This window comes from Nestor notabilis, unplaced genomic scaffold, assembly GCF_000696875.1.
Source record: "Nestor notabilis isolate BGI_N333 unplaced genomic scaffold, ASM69687v1 scaffold8224, whole genome shotgun sequence".
Taxonomy (NCBI): domain Eukaryota; kingdom Metazoa; phylum Chordata; class Aves; order Psittaciformes; family Psittacidae; genus Nestor; species Nestor notabilis.
Window position 1 is genome coordinate 197,898 of NW_009926043.1, and position 26,274 is coordinate 224,171.

A 26,274-nucleotide genomic window follows, 5' to 3' on the forward strand; every position below is an offset into this window, starting at 1 on the left:
CTTTCATTCTTACAATAAAGTAACTATAAATGTTATTTATGCCCATAATAATGAAATAACAAGTTGAATTATTGTACAGCCATCAGTCTTGTATACTTGCTTTGAGATTCAGATTACAAAAAATACAAATTCAATTTTTTAAAAATAAATCAAACCTCACCTTCAGATGTGATTGCTGTTATTATTGCTTATAAATAGCTATTTATATCAAGTAAAATGCAGCGAATAACCATCTCCCTTCTATATTAAAACAGGCTGTTTTCCTTATGGGAATTCGATATGAGAATGTCAAGAAGAGTTATATTTCTCACTCAAAAATAGAAAGAAAGAAGGAAAACACCTGAAAACTGAAAGATTAACGCCAATTTTGTCAGTGGCCTTTAACATACAGGCTGAAGGAAGCAGAGCTTCTAAGCAGTGTATAAAGAGAGTCTTGAGAAGAATTTGCCTTCAAATTTGATATTGGACAAATAAATCAGAAATTATCATTGCTCTATTATTAATACTTCGCATAATTATTCACAATAAGCTTGAGATTGCTGGAGTCACAAAAGTCTTAAAACGGAAAAAAACAATATGCAAAATCAATCAACTACCTCTCCTGGTATTCATTCAGCCGAAACTTGATAGAAAGAAGACATGACTTCAGTATAACCACTATTTCACCTTCCCTAACAGTCTGAAGAGTAATTTATATATGAAAATACATTCAGTGACCTAGCTAACCTCTAAAGGCAATTCAACAATCATTTAACTCACTGGACTAAAAAAAAATAAAAAATAAATTAACCAAATTGTAGCATAGTTCTGCAAAAAAATCTACATTTTCATATATATGCTTTATGTACGTAAATTTGAGTACACCATGTACAGTGGCACAAGAAAATGGATCTTACCACTGCAGCTGGAACTTGATGCATTTTTGCTGCTGGGGTTCCGGGGCGTGGGTAAAATTGATTAATAAACAAGCTTGGAAACCTGTACTGTTCTACAAGTTTCACTGTTTCTTGAAAATCTTCATCAGTCTCTCCTGGAAAACCACAGATGATGTCTGTAGCAATTGTTATTCCAGGCACTCTGTAAAGAAAGTAGAAAGGAACACTGAACTAAGCACATATAAAGGTTTTGCTCCCTTAAAAGGCAGTGTACACAGACTTACAACTCTTCAACTTGATCTACAGAAACTGAGACCATTTGGTACTTGGCCAAGAGCACACACAACAGGAGAAAGATATGACAGCAAATACTGGATTAGGAGTGTGACAGAAAGAAGAAAACACCTGGACCAACTCCTCATTAATTTGAAATTATAGGTGTTCGCCAGAGCTTGTTAGTTTCTCAAATTCTGATCACTTAATCCACAAAATTTATAACTTCTGAGACTTACTCACTTGAATTTGTAAACTACTTAATGTTTTATAATGCTCCTATCGAAGTAGAATAGGAATTCCAAAAGAGGGGACTTGCATGCCATATAACGTAGCAATTTTGAACAAAATTGGCTTTGAAGCCAGTAAGACATCTCTTAGTCACAAGTTAATTTCTAACTCTGTACTGCATAAAATCAGCCTATGCCTTGCTTTAAAAGGAAAGCAAAATACTTAAGTTTACAAATGCACAGGGACTAAGCTCTCTTGTGATTTAGCAAGGTCAACATTTCCTAACTGTTCCCCTTGGAGTGAATATGCAGAACCCTCACACACAGCAGTTTAAGAAAGTGTGGCTAACAGAGGCAGCCAACAGACACAGCAGTTAGAACAGAAGGGGATAAAGTAAAATCATGCCATAGTGCAAGTCTTAGGCATGGCGGTAATGTGCCAGTGAGTATTTTCCCCAGTAGAATGCTGGAATAGCTGTCTGTGCTAGGGTCGAGGCTTGCACTCACTTCAGAGGGTTGAGGCAGCCCTGCAAGCATCTCAGGCTGTGGGGAGCCCCTGGGGACTCTCTCTGATGCCAGAAGAGATGGCCCTTTGTCCTGCAGAAGCTGTGCTGTCTTGAAGGAGTTACCTAAGAAGTGAGCAGGCTGTGCAGCGTGAGAGGAGATGAAAGAGAGATAAACAGGATGTTCTCTGCAGCTCCACATCTTGAAGAACCTTAGCCCCCATCTGCCGTAGAGAAGCAAGTATTGACAACCCCCAATGGAAGCAAAACCTCTGGAGAAAGGGAATGATGGAAGCTGGTGACTTCTGACACTGAGAGGAAGGATCTGCCCCACCTAAGGGCTTACAACTGCAAAATATGTTATTGCCCTCAAGGTTGAAGAGGAGCCAGATGTGCTGACAAGCAAAATATCTCGTCTACCCAGCCCCTAAAGACAGGAAGAAGCAGCGAGTCACTGTAATGGGTGAATCCCTGCTGCAGGGGGACAGGGACACAGGCACCCATCTGTCAACTGAACCAATCATCCAGAGAGGTGTGCTGTCTGCCAGGATGTTGTGGGGTTTATCTGGCCCTCTGACTACTACTCCCTATTGTTATTTCACATGGGCACAAATGACACGAGTGGAAACCTGGACAGTATTAAAAGTGACTACAGAGCACCTGGGGGGACAGTAGTCAAGGGCATGAGGGCTCAGGTGGTGTGCTCCTTGTCAGGAAACACTTCTTCACTGAGGGTGACAGAGCACTGGCACAGGTTGCCCAGGGAGACTGTGGAGTCTCCCTTCTTGGAGATACTCAAAAGCTGTCTGGACACAGACAGCAATTAGCTCTACTTGAACAGGGGGGTTTGGACAAAATGGCCTCTAGAGCTCCCCTCCAACATCAACCCTTCTATGATTCTCTGATATGGCTCAGAAAAATGACCTACAACCAAGAGATTACTGCACAGTATTTACAGAGCACTCTGAGGAACCCAGGAGATAAAAACTTCAGTTTCCAAATCTGACACCTGCCAGCTGGATGACCACTGCCCTATGAGAGACTGTGAAACCACTGCACTGTTTTGTATTCATCATGCTTGTGAAAAGTCGGAATAGTGATAAACCTCTTCTGCAGACAGGCAGAAATATATAGTGCTCAGAAGTGCTCAGTGCTCCCTACTGATACAGATAAGACTGTTTCTGCACTATCAGTAAGACTGATGACCTGGAGAAAATATGATTTATGAGGAAAAGAACTGTATAAAGATATTGGTGGTATCCGACTTCGAGCTAGCCCTTTCAATGAGACCTGGTTTCAAATGAGGGGAATAGATGAGATGACTTCCAGAGGTCCCTTCCAACCTAAATAATTCTACAGATCTTAAGTAGCCTACAGGCAAGGGAACAGCTGACATACAGCTTCTTTTAGGGGTGAACGGCATGAAGACTACTGCCACAAGCAAAGCTCAGCACCTGAGCTTAAGAAGGGGTCTCTCTGAGGAAGTGTCTGTAAGACTTCCCTTCATCAGGACAAGAGACAGCAGAACTGTGAATGCAGCATAATGAATTTGCATGCAATCCAAAAAAGCATTCGAATGGCCGATTTCTTATTAGACAGTATATTACCACAGAAAAAATAATGCTGTGGCTACAGTGGGTGAAGAGTTTGAATAGCTGAAAGAAAAACTTCCTGCAACAATGGGTTCTACTGGACCAGGAGAATTTGTTGGCTAAAGATCCAAGAAAGTGGAAGCAGAGAATATTGCTCTTAGTAATTTGATTAGGTGAAACATTACAGCACACATAGCTTATATTCAGCACAGTGGTCTTCATACAAACAGTATATGGTAGTAAATATGTTCTGTGACTTTTTTTTTAACTTAAAAAAAGCCCTCCTTTTTATTTAAGTAAAGCAAATGCCTTGGCCTCCTTTTCTTACATATATCTGCATATACAGTTCACTGCAAAGGAATTTTTTAGACATTACATTATTAGAATCCTCTTTCACCTTTTCCTTATGAAAATCCCCACAAAAGCAATCAAATTCTTTCAACTCCTTTTTGAGTTCATGAATTCAGACTTCATCACTTGAGATGAAGTTAAAACATGGCATTTGAATGCCAAATCAAACCCAATATAAAACTGAACATTTTCAATGACTTGGTCCAATAATTTTAAGTGGGAAACACAAGCTGAATATTGCACAGAACAGCAAAAATCCCCAGAGCTGCTGGCTAAAGAGTCTCAATTACCACTGCTTTCTTAAGACTGACAAACTGCAAGATACGAAGTTCTGCTTGATATCATGTAACAGTAAAATTCGTTAGCTTTAAGGACTGAGTGAACAGAGGAGCACTGTATTCTGCAACATGATTTTGTTCATATCACAAATATATTATGCGGTAATAGCAAGCTTCTAGAAGAAAAAGTACATTATAAATCAGTATCACGTAACATCAGCTGCCATTTCTCAGAACATTCGTTACATTTGACAAAACCATTAAAATGAAGTTATTTTAACCATTTTAATGACACTATTGGCAACAGTCAAAGCATTTATTACCAATGGTAGTAGTAATACCATCTTTTATAAAGGTTTGGTTGTTTCTATAGCAACATGAATTATAAGGTCCAATCAAGCTAGATGCAATACAATATGCTCTTTTTCTCCATAACACCAGTTGTCATTCAGTTAAAAGGAAATTACATATTTTAAAAATTCATAAACTCTACAAATGTCTGAACTCCATTTGGTGATAAGGTGTTAATTATCTTAGTAATTAGATTTCTTCCTGGATGGAATTATTACACACAAAGAAAAGCTAGGGTATGAAAAGAGAATAAGGACCACAGTGTATTCAGCAACAGCAATTAATTACAGTTCAATCCAGTATGACTGCCTGAAATATGACATTGCATAGTGCATTTTTATACCTCTGTAGATTATATTGCTTAAAAAGTAGTTATGAAAGGGGAAAAAAGCGTGAGATTTTACTCAGAATAAAATCCAGTTACTGAAAAAGAAAAAAAATCAAGCTCTTAGCCTTTCGCAAAGCACCGATGAACAAAAAAAGTACAATTAGTTCCACATGCAAAAGAACATTTCTTAATGAAAGAAAAGGGGGGAAAAATATAATTGCAGAAAAATATGAAACACATACACACTTGAAATTAAAGAGACCTTTGCTCTGACAGTACAAAATTCCTTATTGCGTAGATTCAGATGATGTCTAAAAAATTATTCCAGCTATGAAACACGATGCAAAATTACAAGAACAATTTTTTTGTGCATCAGCCAATATTAAACTGTTTTTTGAAATGAAATGCAGTTTATCTATTCTGAAGTAAACAAAGAAGAAAAATTATGAACATCCCCAGTAAGCATTTTGTAACCTTTAATACATCAATGCATTTACAGTAAGTCTAAAAATTCAACTGCAGCAAATGTTTCCTAGGGTCAATAGAAAAGCTCCAGAACACATTGTTCTGTGAACCAAGAATACACAGTGTTTCTTATGAAAGATAAAATGATTTTGAAAAAGCTAGAAGCTGCTTCAAACATAGAGAAGTCTGGATGCTCATTATAGCCTAGCAAATGGAAGCGGTCAGTCTGTTTCAATAATTCTGAGCATAAAATGACTTAAACTTTGCCAGCCATTTTAAACCCTCATAATCCTGACTAACTCCTGGCAATCATAAATTTTACAAGATATCTTCTCTGAAGATGTACTATTGTCTCCACTCAACTTTAGAAACCAAGAAAAAAAGAGTCCCGAGTTGACTCTCAATTGGAACATTTTACATCGAAACTGTCGAATTACAGAAAGAGATGAATTTGAGGAATACTCAAAGTCATGTATTAGATAATACAGCCATAATACTTTGGGTTCCTCAACATTCCTTTATGTCCTTCTACATAGATAGATCCCTTCCATCTACTCAAGCAGATTTATGCTCTGTCATCTTGACCAGCAATTCACTCACTATCATCTTGAGAAGTTCTGACCATCCAGAAAGAAGTAACTACTTACAGTAGTAGTATCTTACAGTAAAGTCTCCGTTTTAGTGTAATGCTGGACAGACCAGCACACCTAGAAATGAACAAGTGCTGAGAGGACTGATACCCAAAACCTCACAGATAGGAGGAACAAATGTGTTTGAAAGGACACAGAAGAAATGCAACACTTTACCCTCTACCTGAAGAAGAGCCAAGTCAGCCTCTTGGGTCAAAGAAAGATGCCAAATGAATGCCTGATGCCTGAAAGTAAAGTTGTGGGTAAGTAACGAATGCGCTGTGGGTTACTGCAGCCCTGAGAATTGCCTCCTTACAGCTTGCAGGTATTCAAGTTAGCTCTAAACAAGCCCAGAAGAATAACAGCCTGAGGTGAAATCTGTGCTAGTACAGCTATGTAGTTCCTGGAGCTACCTGTTTGTTCAGGGATCTCCATTTGCATATTACTAACCAGCAAGCAGGGCAGGCATACCCTCGCAGTGACAAGTTTCCTGCTCTTTTCTGCCCATGGGACTTAGTTATCAATGTTAGAGAAAACAGAAACTGAACTAGCAGTAACAGGAGAGTACAGCAGACATTGCAGTGCCAGTTACCACAGGCTGATTCACCAACAGAGGGAAGTTAGAGAACTCTTCATAGAAGGTAGTTGGGAGTGAAATGCAAAATCCCATGTCATTTGATTTAGGAAAGATAAAACTGTCAAACTGTCAAAAATAAAACAGTAAAAAAAGGCCCTATTTTCATGGAGCAAGATGCCTAAGGAAACCAGCAGCAGAAGTGTGAACTTGCTAGGATTCACTTGTTACATGGATCGTTTCATGTGGCTTTAGTTACAGAAAACATTTCCTTTAGCAACAACCATTACAAACCAAATCCATGCTCAGGGAAGACATTATGTAAAGGAGCTAAAATTCATCAGCACCTACAGGTACTCATGTGACCACCTGAAATGCTTTTGCATGATCACATATTCTTCCCTCTTCCCTTTCAGCAATTAACATTTAAATCCAGCAATGACTTAAAGCCATCAACTTGCTCTTCACCAAGATCCTCCTCCTCCACTCCTCCCTACGTAAAAAACCATTGTATTAGAATATAATTATTCAAATAAATTAAAAGCACTCTTATGTTCTTACAGAAGGCTACAAGGACTGCCTGGGAAATCTACTTTAATTAAATTCAAAACAAAAAAAAGTGATGACCTAGCAACTTCTTGATTCATAAATTGGAAATTGGCATTTAAAAACTGTTAGTAAAAAATGTGGAATTCTCATGAAAATAAAACCAGTCTTCTCTGAAACATTATTTCAGCCTCATACAGTATTTTACAACCTGTTTGCAATATATGTCCATTTAGGGAACCTGCAAATGAAATTAACAGATTAAATAATTTGAAGATATTTGAGAGTTAGTCTTTCAAGCATATTTACAGAACCTAACAGGCATCTCAATGTGCCATTTTGTGTTGGAGTTGAAGGAGATGTTTGTGTCTTCCCCATGACCACACACAGTCCTTCCGAGCTCCTTTCCCCCCCACTCTTTCTTTTTTGTCTACGAAGCCTAGTCTTGTGGGATTTCGGACTGAAACTTGAATTGCTCACTGAGGAGTCACAAGAGCTGGAACTAGCACAAGAGAAACAGACTGCTCAGCTGGAAGCATTGCTTCTTTCAAAGGCTAGTAACAACACGAAACTTCACCCTGCCTCTCTCTTGACTACATAGAGATTAACCTGAGAATTAAGCCATGGGAAGATCCCCACATTTTTAGAAAGGGATCTGAAATCCTCCCGCATTTCTCTCTCCAGGGACTATGAGGATGCAGTGCAGCATAATATACTTCTAATTTAAGTGTCTGGAGTTAGGGGAGTAAACCTGAACATAATTTCCGAAGCAGGGGGTTTGCCATGTTTTTCAGTTTATGATTTATCCTAAAATTATGCAATGGATGAACAGATTTTAATAAATGGATATCCACTGACAATGTTATTCTTAGTAATCTTTTCCATATGCGTTTAAAAGTAGTCCAGGATGTTCAAGTTCAAAAACTCTGTGGCAGGAAAAAGAGTTCTTTTGAACCCTCATATCAATTGCTCAACTGATTTACACATGGCGTGAAACCGGAAAGTACCTCGGTTCAATGACAATAGACATTTCATTAACATTTGTGTGTGAAGCCTTTTAAATGATAACAGACTGAGCCTCATGGCTAGATATAAACTATTATTTGATAAGACTGCTTATCCAAAAGCAGCTATATATATCACGCACACTAATATTTAAGAAAAAGATGTAGAGAAACCAAGCAGTACTATTAGGTTCACCACAGAACTTAGGTTTCTTACATGAAATTCTATTTAATGCTGCAATTTCCTTTTCCATCATTCAGTTGCTCTAGCCATATAATGACGTCATTGAAATTATAAGGACAAATAGTGGGAGATTTTGCAATTAAGAGTAGGATAAATAGAGAAGATCCAATCATGACTTCTCAAAAAAGATATTTAAAATATCGTATGTAAAACTTAGAAATAAATCGTGTAAATGGCAAGACAGGACAGACATTTCACAGAATGCAATACAACCTAGAAGAACAGAGAGATGGCAAGATATTGCAGTGAATGTGGCCAGGGAGTCAGACCTCAATAAAATAAGTATGAATCATGTAAAAGTAGTATCCATTTCCACTTTTCTATAGTTAGTCTTAATACCTTTGACTTCAAGATTTGGGTAAGTCTGAGGGACCTTATGTTTGCTTCTATCAAATTGTCCATCAGATTGAGCCAATTGAAAAGATAAATTTACTGCATTTGATTGAATTTCTATTAAATGTATAATAAGCTGTACTGGAAAAAAACCTAAATATGTAGTACGTCCAATACCATCAGATACATTCGCAAACTGAAAGCTATGGCCTCATTCTCTAAAAAAGCAAGCTGTTTATATTCAGTGCAAGAAAAAAGTTGATTTCATAAACTATCAAGCTTAAACTTCATTATTTTAAAACTGTGTTGCATATGTCATTCAGACTCTGCATTTTCATTACTTTTACCAAAGTTAGACCTGTTTACACTGTATATATTTCTATTAAATACAATAGCATGAGATTCCACCCTGGCAGGACACCTGTCAACATCTTTTATTCATGTACATGTTGCGACTGCAAAGCAATTATATTATTTCAAATATTTTAAAATATTCTCTATTACTGCCTAACACAACTCCAGGTTGTCTCACAAATCAGTTCTTCACCTCATAGTTTGCCTGCGTTAGAGTGAATATAGCTTTATGTTCTATTGTTTTTATAAGTGTATAATGGCTTAATTTATAAGTCAACTCACTTGTTTACTTTCATTCAACTACTGAAACATTGAATACTAGCAAACATTTAAGTACGTCATATTTTGTTTATGTGTGTAAAATGCATGGTTTTAAGACTTTTTAATTGTTTTCACAGCTTGAATCCTACCTCTCTGAAACTGATGCCTAAGACACAACAAACCAGACAAAGAAACTAAAATGCCATGTTGCTGGCATGGGTTAAAAAAACCAACCAAACAAAAACCCCACCAAAACTGACAAACAAAACCCATACATGACCACAGAGAAACCACCAGAGTATTTCTTCAGAGTATCCTTGGAGTTTGCCTGAAGAGGGTGTATATACGTGCACACATGGGAAAGTAACTGGCACGACCATAAATGCTAACATTTAATTTGGAGGTGATTTATAGCAAAACACTTCAGGTTTCAAGGATAACAGAAACTATGTATTACGCCTAACCTGACAGCTACAGAGATACTATGTGCATTCTGCTTTTTGGTTTCCACACTTTACCGACCACTGAAGGCTGCTCATGGCAGTGATTCCCGCAGGAAATACCTTACACTTGAGCTTTGTGATCTGCAGCAACTTCCAACTGATTTGCAAGTGCAGCAAGTTCTGAACTTTGGAGTCATTAATAATTTTGATGCAAGTCACCTTACAAAGGCTGTAGAATAGTAGCTGTGATCAAGACACACAATCTAACAGCTCTCAGAGTTTGAGAAGAGCGAGAATGGATATTTTTTTATGACTGTACTTTTCCAAGCTCACCTCCTGCCCCCAGAGGAGTGCTTTCAGAAGCTGGACTGAACAACACCTGGAGGCAGCTAAGGAGACCTGATTTACAGAACACAACTTAAGAAGGTACAGGTATGGGGGACTCTGTGAAAGTAGGGACTGGGTCTGTCCTTGTTGTAGGGCAACGGTGACCTAGATAAAAAGTATATTTCATAATTAGCATGGCTCACTGCCTGAGGATGAAAGAGTACACACAGTTTTACTCTCTCTAAACAATTATAGTGGATGTTTCTATAGTTCCTACATCTGGCAGCCCAAATGTTTTATAAGAAACATTATAATACTTCCCATTATCAATTTTCTTCAAAAAAAATAAACAGTTATGGCTTGGACTTTGTTCAAATATAAGGTGTTTTACTTGTCCCATAAATATGAAACATTTTACAGAACTTCATTGCAGATTCATAACTTCAGATCATTATTGTTCTACGATTAAAAAATGAGCGACTTAAGACAAAAAACTCAACATCCTTGAACTTCATTTCCATTCAATCTCTAATAAATACCATCTGCTGTGTACTTTAGGGATATAATACCCGTCAAAAACTCAGCCGTATTATGAGAACCGGCACCAAGTTGATCTGAAATGCATATTTGAACAGATGTGTTTAAATTACATCTCTCAGTCTATCCACACGCATAAATTCAGAATAAGCATGTGTTGATTTAAAATGCATAAAAAAGGGATTTGGAGATGCATCAAAAGTGAACAGCATCTCAATGGATCAAGGCTCACATTACTAAAGGTCATCACTAAAAATAAAGTTTGAATTTATTAAGGGTTGCATCAGGGAACTGTTCTTGGGAACCAACTTAATGGTTGCTGCACTAAAGCAGCCATTGAAATTACACTAATTTTCTGTGACCCTTCACTGTTTAGCATTAGAGCTGTCAGGCATGGTCAGAAATAATAGGATCTCAGCCATGAGTAGCTGAGAACATTACATACTTTTTCTCAGTCTGACACAATGCTTATCACCAATACTAAATGTCTTGGGCTCTGAGGACCCATCCATGTCTGTTTCAGTGACAGTCATTTAGCTCTTCACTCTGACACAGAAATCAAGCATATAAAACAAAATGATTAACATGCCTTTTTGGAATGATGAAACCAAATGAAAAAATTGCAAGCAGTGTGCTATTAACAAATGGTAAATGGAAAAAAAAAATCTGAACTTGTGTTTTTGCCCCTCTATAATCTGCAATCCTGTATTGTTTCAGGGACCTGAAGATAAGACACATCAGACCAAAGGTCCACCTATACCAGTAAGTCTACTGCTAGCAATGAGCTGTGGCAGAAGCTCATTAAGGCATTGAAGATGTAGAGTCCAGAGTCCCTTCCTCCTTCCAACAACTGGATTTCATCAGAGGTGTTTTTGTAACCAGTAGCCTCTGATGGACTTCTCTTCCATTAACTTGTCCAACCTGCCCTTGAATCTAACCCTCTCCACATTGTAACCACCTGATAAAAAATAAAAATAAAATCTCTCTCTCCTGAGCCTGCCATCTGCTAATTCTATTTCATGTCCCCTAATTGTTATGCTGGGAGAGACCAGTAACAACTCTGTTCACCTTCTCAGTACTCTCCATGACTTTACTGACCTCTGTTCTAGTCCCTCTCAATTAGCACTTTTCCAGACTGAGGAGTCCTTAATTTCCTTTGTGTGACAGATCTGTCAGACCTCTTATAATCTGTCAGTCTTCACAGTAACATTTCCCATTTTGAGAGGGGTGTTGACAGCATTTAACAATACAGGCACAATGAGATAAAAATCTCTTAAAGTATTTGTTGAATTTAGACAAAAGGTCCGTTTTTAAAATTTTTCTTTCAGGTTTGCATTCATTTGTTTACTAGTAAGCAGGTAAGAAAAGGTAATGGACCTTACACAAGGTAAGGGACAAGACAGAAATGCCAGATAGTTGTTTGTTTTTAAGAAAATGCAAGTAGAGCTATGATAAGCAGTCCATATCTAGAGGTAAGTTACATCCCAAAATCATTAAAATACACTACCTTTATGAAAGCCGTGTTCTGAAATCTACTTTGACAGGAGAGTCTGCAACAGGGACAAACTGGTAAAAATCCCTTGCCAGCATGAACAGTGTTAAAATTCAGGAAAAGAAGACTCATACTACTGCTTTCCCCTGCTATGGGAAAACAGAATCTGCCAAATAGAAGATGGAGAAAATACATTATCTCCTCCACTGATACACAAACACTACGCTGATCCCCACTCTACCTGCTTCATATGAGAAGCTTGGGATTACCAGCATATCTATACCTTCTTCAAACCGGTATCAGCCTTCAACTCTGAGTAATTACTGAATAGAAACTCAGAAAAACAGTCATTAAAAGAGACCGATCAATGAATATGTCATCTTCAAAAATAAAGCTGAACAGAAACACCACATCAAAAAATCAAGGACTGTGCAGCTGACTTCAGCTGGATGTTAAATAGTTTAGAAGCGATACGTTCTCCCTATTAAACTATTTCTGCTTGAGGTATGAATCTGATAGAAATGAATAACTTTTTGCAGAAGCACACTGAGTAGGTGAAGTTTTAAAAAATAAATAATCTAGAACTGGCTATAAAAAGAAGGCTCAGCATGTTTCAAAGACAGGCCAATGTGAGCGATGTGGAGTAGGGGGACACAGAAGTCAAAAGATTAGTAGTATGACAAGTTGCAAGACTTTTAACAGAGAATTTGAGATTTCTGTCTGAAGTAGAACCAAGAATGGACCAAGGAAGAAAATGAAGAACTAAAATTGCCATTGAGCCAGATGTTATATTCCAAAGTTTTGGTTCAAGATTATATTCTATGATTCTATACTGAGAACTTCTGCAGCAGAGAGAAAGAGAAGAGAACAGCTCCTGGTAAGACAGACATTAAAGCACAGCATATTTTGAGGAATTGTAGAATGGTTTGGGATGGAAGGGACCTTAAAGATCACCTAGTTCCAAGCAGACACCTTCCACTAGACCAGGTTGTGTGGGGCCCTGTCCAACCTGGTGTTAAACACCTTAAACATGGTCAGCTCCAAAGAGTTACCTCAAAACAGCTGACAGATTAAAGAGAGACATAATACTGTCACATCACAAACTATGCAAACAATTTGGCTGGATTTTCTGGTGTCCTATTCCTTTGTGAGAAATTATCACATGAAAAGATTTCCAGTTGCAAACAACTACATGGGAAGGATCAAGGTTGTGAAGAAAACAGCAGTTAGTAATGCCTGCATGATGTGCACCAAATTTAACATAATCTCCACTCAATTTTCTAAGTACCTAATGAAACACAGCAACTTATATGCTACATCCTAATCAACACAATACTTACAAAAGGTGTTCTGATTAAATACCAGAACCACAGATTCAAGAGCGATAGAGTGGCAGGCAGGTCAGCTGTGGCAAGGTTTTAACAGCTGTATTCCTGAATACTAGCCAGAGACATTTAAAACACAATTCATATACTCTTACCGTATCTAAAAAGCACTGCAGTTTTAAACCAGTTTTTGCTGTACTTCGCTATACATCCCCAAATGCAAATTTTTCAGAGACAGTATCCATCATGAAATGTAAATGGTCTAATTCTCAGAGATGCTTTCTGCTTAATAGGACATCACTACGTCTGAAAACAACAGGCTTTGAATGTCTGAATATGGAAGCAATGACTACTGACAAACAACTTAATTTGATGTTTAAGAGGATGGACTTTGAAATTAAGAACTGAATAGAAAAAGAGCAAAACAAAACAGCATTTTGGAGAGCGATGTTATGATAGCTATAATTCTGGATCCTTATTCAGAGATGTTCATAACCGCAGACGTGACACCTGTTCCTTAAATAGCTTTCAGGACTAACAGCTTCATAGAGTATGTAGAGAACTCGACGAGGTTTCCAGATAGGCTTGAAATCTATGGATTTATAAAAGGAATATATGCCAGAGCAAAAATTTTCACTGTCACTGATCTAACAGTTGTTTTTTTTTTCTGAAGGAGCAATATTTGTACATGGTAACGATTGTATATGGAACTACTGCTGCTGGGAACAGCAGAAAAAGCTAATTTGAATAACAAATTTCTCAGTTGTAAGAGAAAGTGTAGCACTTGGTTTAAAATTCCACGTACACACCTTTCAAACCCAAAAAGATTCAGAGCTCCTATCATGTAGCTTCAAAGTTTTTCAGCTTTACTCCATGCTACACTGCCAAATTTGACAATATGGTCTTAAAACTTCAGAACAAAGTGTGACACAATCACTATGATGTGCTTGAAACACAAACCTACATAGCTTCAGAATTACATTTTCAGACGTTACATTTCAGACAAGCAATGCTATTTCCTTATTAAGTCAAAACCCATTTCTTCAAAGATACCCAGTGTACTTTACTAATGAAAGCGTGATAAAATAATTTAAATTATATTGCAAATCGACACAATGCAGTATAACTTGGATCACTGGGAACAGAGATTTTACCTTGCAAGAATTAGTCTAAAGAAATTATTAAGCAAATCTTCCAAGGTAAGTGTGTATAAGGAATTACTCATTCGTGTAAAAAGGTAATTGCAGCAATATACAGAAATAACTGGGCATGACTGTTAAGTTAATGGGATTCACTGGAGTGATGGCACACAACAAATACAGTCTGTACATCACTCTCATTTCATTCATGATACATTCTGATTGCAACAGCAATTTAAAGAAATCACTGCTGAAACAATACCAATCTTCATAAGCAAGTACAGTCCACTCATCTAACTGGAAGGTAACAGAATGAGGGTGAGAAGTATCTGGTTTGTTCTCAGGTACACTCAAAGAGCAGGTGAGTTGAGAATATAAGAGACTCCCTTAAATATACTCCCATAAATTAATATTTTATTGTTATGGGACAGTCCTGTCCCAGATACAATACATGTATCAGTTAGTAAAACATAATTTTGAGCAAAATATTGTGGCTTCACTTCCAAATGGAGGAACTGGCTTAGTCTGCAATGCAGTTGAGGACACTGGGTAGAAAAAGCAAAATCACCAGGAAAAAAGCTCCTAGTTCACCTTTCAGAAAGGTGGTCTCAGCTGACCAGGTTCTCAAGAGCTTTTTGTCCTTAACACTTTGCAAACGGTTTCCTTTGTCTAGAATTGTCAATAACTTAAGAACTTTTCTTTATAAAAGGCAAAATCAGTTTAGCACTTTGGGGCAATGGAAGTAATTACTACATACATTCCTTGAAAGGTTTCAAAGAGTGTTCAAATCCCATCATGCACACACAGAAGAACACATACGGGGTGATATTTTAGATGTAGACTGTTACTTTGTCAATGACAAAATAAAACAATACAAATTCAATAGATGCTGTTGCCTCAGGGATCCTCTTACCCATTTCTCTCTGTTCAGTTCAGTGAACCATTTCACTTTCAGTGCGTCACTAAGTTGCAGATGCTTTAAAAACTACAGGTAGCATGGTTTACAATGTCATTAGCAGGACAACAGTATATTTTGTCATGGTCAAAATCTTTAAATAAAATGAAGGACTGTTGAACATATGTAAGTTCAGGTGCCTTTTTTTGAAGGGCTCTAACAGGCTGTAAGCAGCCACAACTGTGAAAGTCATTTGAGCAGGAGCTTTGCTGTCTAAAGATTGACTCCCTAAATGGGACAATCCAAACCTGAAATATAAGAGGAATACTGCATGTCAATATGAATAGAGATATCAGCTTACTATCTTTTACCCCTCAAAAAGCATGGACTTCCCTCATGAAGTCCATGTAAAGTTTAGAAGTTTGGAAAAAATATATAAAACCACGCTAGCTATTTAAACAGCATATTGGAAGGTGGGCACCTGAAACATTTTGGGCTTGTGTCAGATGTCTGCCATTACGCTGCAGAGCAGACACAGTGGAAATGTATTACCACATTTTAAAGGAGTAAAACAGGCATTAAATTAATCTTTTAAAGTTAGCAAATTCATACTGTGGAGAAATAATTAAGGAAATTTGACATTGTGAGCAGTTACGTGAGTCGACCTATCAGTGAACTAATCTACAACCAAAGGTTAAAAGAGAATTAAGAGAAAAATCAACAATATTCTGGTATCACTAAAGAAACATCAGAGATAAAATTAAATGTTATATGCAGAATTCAAAGATATGACAGCATTCCCATTACGGCAAAAAAAGCTCTTTGGCATCACTAAAGTGTTAAAATTAGAATAGGTAATGTATGAAAATTGTATTTAGGGAATAAGGTTTCAAGGTAAATTTAACAGCAGTGGAAGATGAATAAAGATGGAGCTGAGAGAATAACTTATTTTCTCATATATGAATATATGTGACCAGGTAAGAGATACTCACTATCAATTGAGTCTACCAACTTAATTCAAAGCACAGGAGCAATATCTGAAGATTAAGGGAAACAGATTTTCTTGTATCTTGAAATGTTAAGACAGAAAGACCTGGCACATGAAGTCACAGAACCCAAGCAGAGTCTCTGAGGCTCTCACAATTAGAAGATGAGGTAGGGTGATTACTATTGAAAAGGTAATGAGAATCAGCATGGAGCAAGACAACTGATCAAGAACTGGCATCAGTTTTATATTGAGGAAAACTACAAATTTTAGGAAATTGTCCAAGAGTCGGTAAAATGAAAAAAAGCAACACTCCTGAAATTTTATACAAGAGATGGAACAGAACTGAAAACCTCTAAAAACATCATTATAACAGGACATCAGTGATGTCCTCAGACAAAAATATCAAATCTAATCTGTTCTGGTAACAGAAAAAATGGAAAACTTTTATTACTAAAGAGACAATTATGGAAACAAAGAGTGAATATTTTGATAGCGAGACTGACAGAGATGAAAGAAATATCATTTTTGAGGTTTCCTACATTCTAATCAGAGAATAGTATTACAATTTGGAGGAGGAAAAAACCTCCCCAAAACAGATTCTGACAAACAAACAGCACTTGTTTCTGCTGAAGCAGGCTTGAGCTGCAGACCTAAACTAAATCAATACTGAAAGACCTGAAAAATGTTTCAGATGAATGGTGATTATACATACTCAATTTCACGAGCTGAATACAAGGTCAACAGTTACCATGGACTCCCCTCATTTAAGTCTACTTAAATGTAATGAATAATTTTATAAAATATGCATGCTATGATACAGAGGGAGTAGAATGCAAAAATAGAATCAAATCAATTCAGTGGAAACAGGAGTGTTTGCATTCAGACTGTATTACTGAAATCAATCTTATCAAATCACATAATGTTCCACGATGGTCTTCAGGCATTAAAGAACCTGGAAAGTCTTCCAAATTCCTGCCAAGCAGAATGGTACCCTTTTGTCTCTGGAATACCAACACAAGACATGAATTCTTAGGCAGAAAAAATGAACTACTCCCAACATTGATGCAAACGCTATCAATTCCCAAGCTGAAATCAAGTGTCTGTGTAAAACTTGGTGGGCCTAACATGGATGCTGGCTTTTCAGCTTTCAGAAAAAACAAAGATACAGTATGAAAGGAGGTATAAATGAAGTGGCAAATTAGGATCACTGAGGATGAAACAAGCTGTATCCCATACAATTTAAGCTCATTTATTATGTAGAGAATATTGAGCAACTAATGCAAAGCTGCCATCTATGCACCAGCATTCCAAAAATGCTTATTTCCTATGGGTTGGAGGTACAGAAATGTTTTACGTAGGTAGAAAAAACCCCAAATATCTTTAGAAATTATTTACTGATGTGACTTCTGAGTCGATTAATGGAACTCTTGTAAGCCTTTATAATTCACACCACCTCCCTTCTCCCAGTTTCAGTTCCAGTGCTGAAATTCCAGCAATTTAAGTAGGTTGGATTTATAGTTGAGTGGAAGACACAGTTAAGCACCTCACTAATGGTTTTTATTGGGTTTAACTTAGCAGAAAAGAACACCACTTGAAAATATTTATTTCATTTTTAATTCTATATTTCTAGATGTTTGTGTTTTCTTGCAGAAGTTACCTTTTTTTTCAGCCTAAAAATAGGCTTAAATGTCAAAATTTCACCCTTAAGGGGAAAACTGAATATTGAAAACAAACCAAAACCACTACCTATTTGGCATTTGGATGGCTATTAACAAAAAAATAACAAAGCAGCCATGTTCTAGGGTGAAGACAAAGACCAGTTATCTACCTATACACCACTTCAGAGAAGATGAGTTATCTACATGTAAGCACACAGTGGTATATGCAAGCACTCTATGTTTATTATGACAGCAGTGTCCAGAGGCACATCGTTCAAGCCATCCTACCTCTTTCAGTCAGTAGTTCATGTAGTAACAGGGTGGTTAACTATCCAAAGACAGAATCCACAGATTAGACTTAATTCTGAAAAACACAGCTAAACTGAAAGGTTAAATGCAAAGATAGATATCTCAAAGTAAAAATAGTTATGGGTAAGTAAATAATTTCTCCAACTGGATTGCCTGTAATCACTGTAGATAATCCAAGAAAATGGAAAATCTGAAGAAAGGCGCACAAGTGTCTGAACGAGCCAAGACTGAAAGAGAACTATAGCAAATACAGCTTTCTCCTAGGCAGCATCCTCAATAAGGTAGCACTTAGCAAAGATGTAAGTGAAGCTTGAAGTGTCCACTTTGCATATAAAAATACTAAAGTGTGATGCAGAGCACAGTGGCATAAGATCTAACTGAAGGAGCTGTTAGAGAAGCATGTGATCCCTACTCATGACTTTGTAATATTCCTTTCATCTACTGTAAAACTCTGAGAAGTGTGATAACCTCTCTGAACTCTTCATCACTGGATACAAGGAGTTCAGCGAACTGTTCTTTGACAATGAAAACACAGAGAAGGTAATATGCAGGCAGGATGGAAAAGCAGCATCTGTAAAGGAAAGCATGAGGTTTAAGAAAAAAAAGTGAGGCACGTTGTCTTTACTAAAATAACTGAAAGTTGGAAATTGCATTGGAAAAGGACTTCAGAAAGGCTACATGGGTGACCTAGCCTTTATGGGAAACAATAAGAAAAGGAGAATCAATCACTAAAGCACAAACCCCCTTCTTCTTTCCAAGCTATCTTCACAGACAATGATGACAGTGAACGGCAGTGAACTCCCAAAAGATACCGAAAGACCTAAAACCCATTGTACTTATGGACAGGTAGATAGAAAGATACAAGATTTAAAAATCATATGGACCAGAATCAGAGCTAATCATTCCAGAACAAACTAGTTTTGATGAAAAAGGTAATTTAGCATTGCAGCCTGTAGTGTCCAACAATGGAATCTCTGTATAACTAAGAGTTATGAGTATTCATCAAACTTCCAAAGATACGATTTCCCATAGTGAAAACACTTATTGGGCCTTCAACTCTCAGGAACTGGATAGCAGTCTACAGCAGGTAGACACATCTGGGGTTGTGCCTCACCAAAGGCCTCAAGTTTCCCTTTCTGTGAAGCCAATGTAGGTACTACTGGAGTAATTGAGTAACCTGGACTGTGAGTGATTTCCTCAACAAAATACCCCACACCGAATATAGGAGGTAAATACTCTGAAAATGCCATTGAGAATTTCTGATTTAGGGCTCAATTATCAGGAAGATAGGATATTTAGATGCAATGTGGTTTTCTCTCAGAAATTAAAGGCAGCTTATTTATGTATAAAGCAATGTCCACCACAAAATGCAAACAAGCACTTTGAGGCAAACAGTAAGAGTCACATCTACAGCAGGTTAGAAATTAGATTCTTGTTTCAAGGAAAATAAAGGCCACCATGTCAGAGGACAATCCTCAGGCTAGATCTTGAAAAATGAAAGGGTAAACTAATAAAAAAGAATTCATCAACAGTACTAGAAGAGGACTTAAAGCAAATGTGAAACGAATTTTTATGATAGAGTTAACATGGGAAAGCAGGATACTCTAACTTAACCAGAAGTTAAACTAGAAGAACAATTAATTCCTGTGCAAACTCTATGCAATGGACAGGAGGCTTGAAGCATATTCTCTATAGATGTCACTACAAAAAAGAACAACACATCTCCAGCCACTACTGTTGCATAATCACAGTTTGAATGCACATTTAGTTTAATCAATGAAACAACTTTTTTGCTGTTCTGAACAATTAGCTGAACATTTTCTTTGGGGGGAAAAAAAATGTTTATTTGCATTATTAATGAAAACATGAAAAGATTATCTCAATGTGATAATTACTGTACTTTAATACTGACAAGTAAAAGCTGTATTTTGTAAAAACATATGTTCAAAGACAGACTTCAGCTTCTGCTATTCTAGTAATGATGAAAGTCTTCAAAATACCTCAAATACTTTTCCATTCTGTAGAAAATACGACTAAGTAATCTTAGGTAGCATACAGCACAAAATCATGTTATGAATTCTTACGCCACGTAACTCCATAGAATATTTAAGACATAAACCAATGAGGAACGTAAATCTTAACACAATCATGTCCGATCTTATATGAAATTATAACCTTTTTGAAGACAAAAACCAGACAGCTCAGATAGTCTCTTTGTACAGCACTCTGAAATACTCTGGCAAAGCATTAACTATCCTGTTCACTCAAGTCCAAACAGGCTATGATAAATGCTGTGAGAAGCTTCCCCTGTGTCCAGTGGAGCCAGTGCCAGATGGGTGCAAAACAGACCTGCCAAGGCTGAGCCCATCAGCAACAGTGGTACCCTCTGGGATAATATAGTTAAGGGAAAGAAGTTTACTGTGCAGGAGCAATTGCAGCTGAGAGAGAGGACTGAGAGTATGCGAGAGAAATGGCTTTGCAGACACCAAGGTCAGTGAGGAAGGAGAGTCACCAAGGTCAGGAGAAGGATGTGCTCAAGGCACCAGAGCAGAGATTCCCCTGCGGCCTGTGGTACAGACCATGGTGAGGCAGGCTGTCCCCCTGCAGCCCATGGAGGCCCATGCTGGAACAGATATCCACCTGCAGGCCATTGAGGATCACACACCAGATCAGGGGGATGCCCGAAGGAGGCTGTGACCCTGTGGGAAGCCCGCGCTGGAGCAATCTGTTCCTGAAAGAGTGCACCCTGTGGAAATGACCCGCACCGGAGCCACTCATGAAGAACTGCAGCCTGTGAGAAGGACTCACAGAGAAGTTTGTGGATGACTGTCTCCCAAGGGAGAGACCCCGCACTGCAGCAGGTGAAAAGCGGGAGGAGTCTTCCTCCCTGAGGAGGAAGGAGCAGCAGAAATAACATGTGACGAACTGACCAAAATTCCCATTTCTAATCCCCCTGCAGTGCTGGGGGGAAGGAGATATGCTATGTCATAAATCCAGAGTAATCTGGAAAGGCAAATGTGTCAAATTCAGTTATTAATGGTAAAATTATGTAATTTGTTATAACTTTTGCTTACTGTGTCCACTGGATTTTGAACTAAGTCATACTTGTAAACTTCTCTGCATTATATGTAATATTTTCCATATATCTGTATTTCTGATTTTTATTGTGAATCTATAGTTTGGGAATTCTTTCAAGTTTTATGAATCGTTTTTATGCATGTAGCTGCAATTTTCTTAATGTATTATTATTGGTACATAGTAACCCTGCTGCAAGTTAAAATCTAAATCTAATACACAGAAAACTTGATATAATACTGGTAGGTAGCTAGTAGGTATGACCTGTTAATGGTTTTAGAGCAGACAGGTATGCACTGAATGAAGAGCACTGTTTTTAAACCAGCTTGTATTCAGATTTAGGACTATCCTGTTTATTAGGGCAAAGAATATTGAAAATGACACTGTAAAGTTCAACCTATATTCTGTTCAGATGATATGCGCTGAAAGGGGTTAATACAAAGTCACCTATAAAAGATATGAAAGTAGCTATATTTAAGTAAAAAGCTGGAAAAAAAAATGCTGTTACGCTGTAGCAGTTTTGTTCAGGAGTTTAACAAGTATTCAAGGATCATTTACCATCTTAAGGAGGTAAGGAAATGATCCAAATGAGTGGCAGTAACACAGCTTCTCATTTTCTTTCATCTTAAATTTTTGCTAAAAATGATTCTCCAAGGAAAGCACAATTGCTCCCTGCTAATTTCTAATTAATGTTAGCTGTCCAGGGACTGCAGGCATACACCCATGGGAGGATACAAGGTTAAAATTACCTTCTGCTGTGTGAAATATAAACATTGACTCTCTACAGTCTCCTGGGTACCTACATATAGTTGCACAGGCCCTAACATAAAAACTAAGGGAAGAGAATATCCGCATGCATGGATACAAGTTAAAATGTATAAGAAGATAAAATTAAAAAGCCAAATATTTTAAGCTTTGTTTCCCTTTTCTGTGGCATGTGTGAACAACACTGATTAGGAAGTGGAATGACTCACAAAAATATTTGGCTCCAATGACAACTGAGGTTGTCAATGCTGAAATAGTGCTCTGCACTATAAAACAGTGCTCTGCTATTTAGGGCTAGAAAATGTTTCGTCTTGTTTGAAAGATACAGAAAATTATTTTAGGTAATATCTATTTTAGTAATTTAGATATACTTCAACATTTCAAACCAGCTTTTGTGCTATAAGAACATCTGGATTAAGGATCAGATTTCCAAAATGTTTCCTTTCTTCTAGTCTTAGAAGAACTTGACGCACAGTTAATATCACTGCTGTGTTCAAATTCATAATGTGTGACCACAGTCAAATGTTTAGATGTTCAGCTAAAACTAAGTGAATCAATAATATTGCATGCACCCAAATATAATGCTGATAAAAGTCACAAAATCATGCCCCAAATTTAGATCAGTTCCTTACTCCACAGGGTTTCATTTACAAATTATTTTAAAAATATTTCTGCTGATAACTATATTGGTTAAAGAAAACTTCTCTCTCACAACATTTACATGACAATGCACTGGTGCACCCCATAGTGTTCATTTCATATACTGACACACACAAAATTAAGGCATATCTATTATACTTATTAAACACAGCCACAAAACAAGCAAACAACTTCCCTTCCTCCCTAAAAAAAAAACAAAAAACCTCAAACAACCCAAACATACAAAAAGAACACCAAAACCTAAAAAAGAACGAAAAAAAAAAAAAACAAACAAATCACCTCCTGCATTTTCCACTTTGTGTATCTAAATTTGTTTTCTTTTGCCTGTGTCCTCACACCTGTTCTCACACCTATTCTAATTATCACATAAGATCATAATAAACTATGGAGAGAGTAAGTTTCCGACTCAAATTCAGACCCCGGTAGCTGATACAGTGCTGTGGCAAAACTCCCAAGCCATCAGTCTTGGCTGACTGTAAACTACGTTACACTACATAGTGGTCACAGCCTAGTACAAGAACTATTTAAAGGAAGATATCAAGTACATAAGGAAACAGAAAGGAAGGAAAGATTTAAAGGAGATTTAACAGAAACTCTGTTTGCTTGCTCTGGTTTTGAAACAATAAATATTTTAAAGTATCATGCCATTAAAAAAGATGAATCTCCATCGTTACATTTTCCTCCAGCTGTTAGAATTTTACAGTCAATGTCAGCAATCACACAATTACAAACTGAAATTAATACACCTACGCAAACCAGTTTTTATTTTCCTCCATTCCAAAGTATGTGGGTACATAACAAGTGACAGCTGTAGATGAAATGAAACAGAAATCTGGTACTTCAAGTGCGCAGTGTTACAACCAGTGTTTCTAGGTATGCTGTCTAACAGAGGTGGGGGAGGTCCAAGAGAACATGCCGCATGGAAAAATAGTTTTCTGGCCACAGTTCAGAGTCCAGCTGGCTGCTTTAGCAATTTTTAGGATGGAGTATGTGAGTCAAGTACTCCCATAAAATTAAGTCAGCAGTGTGGGAGCGGTCTTCCCACTACTGAAGAGAAATCATGCCAGGCTATCATTCAAACCTGAACCTGTGCCTCCAGAGTCTTGAAAACAGCCAGCCCCTGACAGACAGCAGACCTCTTCTTTCTTTACTAAAAAGTAACTGTGACTAGTTACTGTGGTGAACCCACACACATCCAGCAGTAGAGCTACAGACGACCACAGGACCCATTTTTCAGATGTCATATTTACCGCCTCTGTAAATAAGTTGAAGGCTTATGCTGAAATTTGAATCAACAAAATCCTTCAAAAGAGATAAACTGTTCAGAGAAATCAGTATTTGTTTTTAATACAAAGCTTTTTGCAGGAGACTGATTCAAATCTGTTGGGTTCAGTAACGTCCAAAATTTATTACCTCAGAGCTGACGGCAAGTCTCTGTGGAACTGTGTTCTGATCTTAGCAGCCATCTCGCCTGCTAAGGGTCATGGCTCATTCCAAGGCCACGCAGGGAGGCATCTGACACAGCAAGCCAGAAGACAATTTCTAAGACCGCTGTTTTTGCCAGTAAATATTTTCTCCAGATTTAAGAAGAAATGGAGCACTCCGGCTTTGTATACTCCTGAGTGTAAGGTGTTTGGACACAATAACTTATTTTCCAGCTTGAACTTGTATCCGGATACCAATTTTCTCGTATATATATGATTTTCTGGCAATATATATGATTGAGAAGAATCTACATAGGTTCTTGTGCCTTTACATATGACCGTATTTGCAGTATCATCTTCCTGATATAAAGCAATTTAACAGCTGTATTACGGCAATTTCTTTTACTAAGCAAACTGAGAGTTCCACATCATGATGAGAAGCAAATATAAAGACAAAAAAAAATTTCCAAGTGCAAGAGATAAGTGATTCATTTGTAGAAAATAAACTTTGATCTGCTATAGGCACCGCTTCTATGCACAAACCATTTAAAATGGCAGGTTTGAAATTACTTTGCCACGTAATAAATAAGAATTTTACAACTATAAAATTTCATTTTCATTATGAAGAGGTGAATCATCAACTCATGAGTACAATTTACAGACCAATATAAGATGCACATGAACATAAAATTGAACTTCCACGAAGTAATAGGTATCACAGTCCCCAAACGAATGTGTATGTAAAACTTCTGGGTAGCAGAATTATTGTGTCTCTTGCATGCAATGGTGCTTTTATTGTACAGCTACATTTTAAAGAGGTTTAACAACTTTTGTTTATTTCCACTTACTAGTTTTCTTCATGTAAGTATTTGAGGGTTAAAGAAAATAACCATTAAAGGTACTGATCAGCTATAGAAGTATTGCATTTTTAATCTCTTCAATCGTTCTTTCCAACATATTTCCCCTGAAAGCTTGACACAAACATAACTTCAATCAGTGCTTATCAGGTGGCCAACTACAGCCTTCATCAAAAATCCTTTTGAGGCATATTGTTCTGCAGGACCAAAACAATAAGGCTTACAAAGTTCATTTATACCTAGTACTGTGCCAAAAATCAGAAAAGTATACACATGTAAATGAACAAATACTTAATTTCTTTAAATATATCAAATCTGAAAATTTAATACCATCATCAGAATTTTCACATCTGAGCACTATAATGTGCACACGTGATTCATCTTGGATTTGTATGTGTACTAACAAGTTAACACAATAAATACTTGAGTATCTTAACATACTTTCTGATACGCTTAAAAATTCAGAAGCAAATTAAAACTGAGAATTACATGTAAAACCAATATTAAGCAAATAAACATAAATTAAAGTTATTACTGTTTTTAAAACAAATTAGACTGCCCCCCCCTTCCATCCTAAGTTCTGATCCAGATGTTGAAACACATTTATAGAGAAAAAACAAAGTAGTGATTTTAGTTAATCTGTTTTAAAATACTAGAGCAATATAGTATCTGAGAGAAGCATTTATAAATCATAAATATTAAATGTTTTACGATGACTCATTTCTATAATGCATAATACTTAAAATTCCTTCCTTTTAACCATACTAAAGAATTGATTATTTCTGGACTTCCTAAAAACCACATTCATATGCCCTCAAGGGGGAAAGGAAAAAAGATACCATCTTGCTACACTTCAGAAACTGGGAATTGAATGCACTTTACTAATTCTACTCTACCATCTAACATACTCTTATTAGGATTTTGCAAAATCAACCTGTAGACTGCCCAGAAAAGGTAAAGCCTAACCATAACTACATACAGAAAGTATCTCTCTGAGCACCTTTATTAGTTATATTTAATTAAAAAAGTAAGCCAGCTTCTGTAACAAGCATAATAAAAAAAGTAAATTTTACATTTAATAAGGGTGTATATCTCGTCTCTCCAGCAACCATTCCAAAAATTATTCCTCCAAATTTTTACCAAGGCATAACATCAGTGTTGTGTCCTCAAAACAACCCAAGCGTGAATG

General features: G+C 37.1%; 1 protein-coding gene across 1 annotated transcript in view; it reads right to left on the reverse strand.

Moving 5' to 3' along the window:
* The window catches only part of CDKAL1 (CDK5 regulatory subunit associated protein 1-like 1), a 150,457-nt gene that overhangs the window by 100,516 nt on the left and 23,667 nt on the right, over positions 1 to 26,274 (reverse strand). Inside the window, exon 4 of the mRNA XM_010013331.1 lies at positions 897 to 1,077. Within this exon, the coding sequence (XP_010011633.1) occupies positions 897 to 1,077 (181 nt within the window). The remainder of the gene's footprint in view (positions 1 to 896; positions 1,078 to 26,274) is intronic.